The 5,000-nt window shown below is 48.8% G+C and overlaps 1 protein-coding gene across 1 annotated transcript in view; it reads right to left on the bottom strand.

Moving 5' to 3' along the window:
- Positions 1-5,000, bottom strand: part of LOC128622957 (thyrotropin-releasing hormone-degrading ectoenzyme-like) — a 65,123-nt gene that overhangs the window by 9,778 nt on the left and 50,345 nt on the right. The window contains exons 13-14 of the mRNA XM_053649730.1: positions 4,716-4,849; positions 4,397-4,452 (exon numbers count right to left, since the gene is read on the bottom strand). Coding sequence (XP_053505705.1) covers positions 4,397-4,452; positions 4,716-4,849 — 190 coding nt within the window. The remainder of the gene's footprint in view (positions 1-4,396; positions 4,453-4,715; positions 4,850-5,000) is intronic.

Raw genomic sequence — 5,000 nt, 5'->3', positions numbered from 1 at the left:
TATTGCACCTCCACACAGTTAGCTAACGCACTTAACTCATCTCGGTGATCGTAGTCTCAGAGATTCAGCTTTGATCTTTAACGGGTGAAGGATTTTATTAATTACTGAACATAACGAGGAAGAATAAACCAGAGTTAATCATCTGTGGAAGAACCTGCACCATCATCACAAAACAAAGCGGAATCCGAGTCGTGTTTAGTTTCGGAATAAAAGTACAATAAAGTGTGTGTTTTATAACTTAATGGTCAATGAGATTAGAGGTGGAGAAGTTCTGGGAGAGAGTGAGAGAGAGACAGAGAGAGAGAGAGAGAGAGAGAGAGAGAGAGAGAGAGAGAGAGAGAGAGAAAGAAAGAAAGAAAGAAAGAGAGAGAGAAAGAAAGAAAGAGAGAGAGAGAGACAGAGAAAGAGAGAGAGAGAGAGAGAAAGAAAGAAAGAGTGAGAGAGAGAGACAGAGAGAGAGAGAGAGAGAGAAAGAGAGAGAGAGAGAGAGAAAGAGAGAAAGAAAGACAGAGAGAGAAAGAGAGAAAGACAGAGAGAGAAAGAGAGAAAGAGAGAGGCTCTGAGCTTCACAGACGTCGAGTAAATCCTGCTGTCGCTGTACATGAATTACCCAGAATCCCTCACTGCAGCCTAAACCTGAAAGAAGGTGATAAAGCGGTTTGTTTAAAGTCGTGTTGTATTAAAGATGAAGAGAACGTTCTCCTGTACAGAGTGTTGAATGTTTGCTTTTCTCGTGTTCAGCACTGAGGAAAGTTCTGTCTCGGTCACTCAGCGGATCTGCTGAGAGGAATTCCTTCTTCAAACTCGTCGTCTGTTCTGGATTCGTTTATTTCATTGGAATAAAAGTGAAGGAGAACCGGACCAGAAGTTAAAGTTCTGAACCTCGGAGTGACTTCAGCTCGAGCAAACTGAATGAACTCGTCCGCTCGCTTACGAGGCATCCAGCTGAATCGCGCGCGCGCGCGCGTGTGTGTGTGTGTGTGTTAGAGACGGGAAAAGGAACACGTTTCAGGTCTCGGAGGAGTAAAATAATTCTTGAAATGCAGAAACATTTTCCACTTGAACCGTGTTTTGTGCAGCGTTCAGCACAAGGAGGCGCAATCTCCGCCCGAGCTGGATTTCTCCCCTTTATATCTGTCCGTCCCATCATTTCTGAATGATTTACCTTTTGGACCAACGTGAGAAAGTGTGTGTGTGTGTGTGTGTGTGACTCGTAAAATCATCTGAACTGCGCTCCTGAATAAAGAGTCATTAGCTCCTGAACTGCCTTGTAATTATTTCCTCATTAAAGGTTGCAGAGTTTGAAGACGGTGATTAAGTCGTGGCATCAGCGTGAGCGGAAATGACGAAAGAATCCTCGATGTTCACTAAAGCGAAGCTAATAAACTCCTCAAAGCTGTTTCTCTTACACACACACACACACACACACACACCCCCGAAGATAGACTCATCCCAGAAATGTTCCAATCTGATGTAAAACACAGGACAAAGCCAAACTGACAGCGCGTGTTCTCCTCCTCACTGAAGCATAAAATGAGTGGAATGAAATTGTGTGAAACGTCGTTTACTGAAGTGGAGGAAAATTCCCGCGCAGCTGCACAAGTATTTAATCAGGTGCTCGTGCTCGAGGGCTTCTATTGAGATTCATACCTGCAGCTCATCATTATCATGTTTCATTTACACAAAACTACACGAGGGTGTGATAAACAACAACAACAACAACAACACACACACACACACACACACACACACACACACAGCATGTCAAGCAATAAGGACGTGGAGAGGTTCAGCTGTGAGCTTTAATCACACACACTGGTGATATTCCCTCTGAACACCAGCAAAGAGACGGATTTAATCTTCTGCTGCGACGGAATAAACGGCAGAACGGGCCGAGAGATCCGAACGACGACGCGTGCGTTTCCTCCTACACCCTCACGCTTAAAGAGTTACTCTCACCTTTTACTCTGTTGTATATGAAATGAGGATATAAATGACTGAAATGAGTCGGGAATGAAATGGAGGCTTTGTTGTGTGGGAGAGGAGTTCCTCAGGGTTCAGTGCTCAGCTCTGTGTGATTGTACTCCATCCAGGGCTCTCTGCTCTTCTCTATTCAGTCCATTAACGTTGGGGAGGAGCTGTGGCCTGGGCTCGGTGTTTTACCCAACAATACCACTGTGAGCGTGTGTGTGAGCGTGTGTGTGTGAGTGTGTGTGCGTGTGTGTGCGTGTGTTAAACTGCTATCTGTCCCAGCTTGAAACACAGCGGTTTACGAGTCTCTGCATTTCGGAGTGATTTACGCTGGAGCTGAGCTGCACAGTGGTGAAGAAAAACACATCTGGCAGCTTTTGCTGTTTTGTTTGTTGGCAGGAAGTGGAAAAGCGCTGGCGAAATGGAAAGTGTCGTGAGTAAGAATGACGGCGCCTTTAGAATACGAATAAACTACGCAGCTTAGTTAACTCCAGTAGTTATGCTTTCTTCAACTCCACAGGAGACTTCAACATCACGTCTGTCTCTCTGATCCAGTTCCTACTCAGACCTCGTCCTCGTCCTCGTCCTCATCCTCACAGAGGTGCGTTTCGATCCCTAATAATACGATTTCTGCTCATTCTAGACATGAAATAAACCCGGACTGTTAGAGTAAACAGGCTGAGGGACTGAAATGGAGATTTACAAAACACTCTGGAGCTCCACTGGACGTCCGCTCCCCCTCTAGAGACGGGAATGGTTCAGTCCGTCCAGCACATAAACACCGCTGGAGCAGGATTAGCTCCGATCAGAGGAGGTTTGTTTTATTGATGTCATTTGGACAGGATTATTATTACTGAGGAAACGCTGTGTGTTTGGAGAATTACTGAAGATCATCGGCTTCAGAATTACGACTTTTTCAGACGGAATTAAATTCACAGTAATTCCAGGATCAGACTAATCCAGTGTGAATACACCCACTGTTTAAACACGCCTCATTTGCTTAAAGGAGGGGCTACAGAGCCATTTCGATTTCACACACAAAAATCATTCAAATCAATAATGGAGGGGGGGGGGGAGAGGGGGAGAGAGAGGGGGGGGGGAGAGGGGGGGGGGGGAGGGAGAGAGAGAGGGAGAGAGAGAGAGAGAGAGAGTGCGCGAGAGAGAGTGAGAGAGAGAGAGGGGGGGGAGAGAGAGGGAGAGAGAGAGGGGGGGGGGAGAGAGAGGGAGAGAGAGAGAGAGGGGGGGGGAGAGAGAGATAGAGGGAGAGAGAGGGAGAGAGGGGGGGGAGAGAGGGAGAGAGAGGGAGAGGGGGGAGAGAGAGAGAGAGGGGGGGGAGAGAGATAGAGGGAGAAAGAGAGAGAGAGAGAGAGAGAGAGAGAGAGAGGATGAGAGAGAGAGAGAGAGTGCAAGAGAGAGGGGAGAGAGAGGGACAGAGAGAGAGAGAGAGGGAGGGAGAGAGAGAGAGAGAGGGAGAGGGAGAGAGAGGGAGGGAGAGGGAGAGAGAGAGAGAGAGGGAGAGAGAGAGAGAGGATGAGAGAGAGAGAGAGAGAGTGCGAGAGAGAGGGAGAGAGAGGGACAGAGAGAGAGAGAGAGGGATGAGAGAGAGAGAGAGAGAGGGAGAGGGAGAGAGAGAGAGAGAGAGAGAGAGAGAGAGAGAGAGGGGGTTTACTCTTTACTGCTCAGTCTGTAAATCACTCTTTCCTCTCCATTACTCGTCCCCTCCATCACGCTCACTCGTCCCCTCCATCACTCCATCAATCATCCCCTCCATCACACTCACTCGTCCCCTCCATCACTCTCACTCGTCCCGTCTATTACTCCATCACTCGTCCCCTCCATCACTCTCACTCGTCCCTCCCATAACTCCATCATTCATCCCTGTCAATCACTCCATCAATCATTCCCCTCCATCCCCCCTTTCTCCATTATTCATCACTCATCCCTCCAATCACTCATCATTCATCCCCCTCCATCACTCCATCACTTGTGTCACTCCATCACTCCATCACGTGTCCCTCTCCATCACTCCGTTAAACATCCCTCTCCATCCCTCCATCACTTGTTCCTTAATCTCCCTCTGTTTAACAGATGTTCAGCAGGTGGGCGGAGCTAAAGGCTGAACTCTGCAGGCTCCTCTCACTGAAAGAGAGAGAGAGAGAGACAGAGAGAGCAGACCAGAGTAACGCGTCCCCGCACTCCTCCGTTCGGCTCTTTCTCTCTGTTTCTCTGTTCTCTTTTAGCACAGTGTGGAGCCGGCGCTTGGCCCTGGGTCTCGTTTCCACATGAGCGTCAGTGTGTGTTTTCTTCACTCCTCCCCTCAGGCTGGAGGCTCGGGGGAACGAGCAGAGCAGCGTCCATCCGTCCTGAAGCTGCTTTCCACTCACCGAGACTGCACAGAGTGTGAGAACGTCCTCACTAAACCCACCTGGCCAGGCTGAAGGAGTCATCCATCAGACCAGCACGATTCCCCACAGAGATGATCTGCAGAGAGGACACACACACACACACACACACACACCACACACACACACACACACAGTTTCATCAATACGAGAGGGTCGTACAGGGCAGACAGACAGGAGGAAGGAGTGGAAGACTGAGATGGAGAGAGAGAGAGGCAGATAAAGAGGAGAAGGAGGTTTAGGAGAAGTGAAAGTGAGCAGTGAGAGGGGGAACGAGAGCAGCAGCTGGATTTACACACACACATGAGGAAGAGGAGGAGAGGGAAATGAGGAGCTGCGTACTGTGGGGTTGATCATCAGCTGCTGGATCAGGAGTCTCCAGTTGTGGAGGTCGTAGTTCACCCTGAAGTAGCCCGTCTGATTGATGTTGCCCAGCAACCACGTCTCCTCGCCTATACGTCCCACTCGGTGCGTCTCTATAAACAAACGAGGAGAAAGAGCGAGGAGAGAATGTTTCGATTCAGTCACTCCATCATTCCATCCCTCCATCACATCACTCCATCACAATATCACTCCATCACTCCATCACAACATCACTCCATCACTACATCACTCCATCACTACATC

Source organism: Ictalurus furcatus, chromosome 19 (genome assembly GCF_023375685.1).
Source record: "Ictalurus furcatus strain D&B chromosome 19, Billie_1.0, whole genome shotgun sequence".
Taxonomy (NCBI): domain Eukaryota; kingdom Metazoa; phylum Chordata; class Actinopteri; order Siluriformes; family Ictaluridae; genus Ictalurus; species Ictalurus furcatus.
Note: the sequence above shows the minus strand (reverse complement) of the source record. Positions and strands in the feature narration are given on the sequence as shown.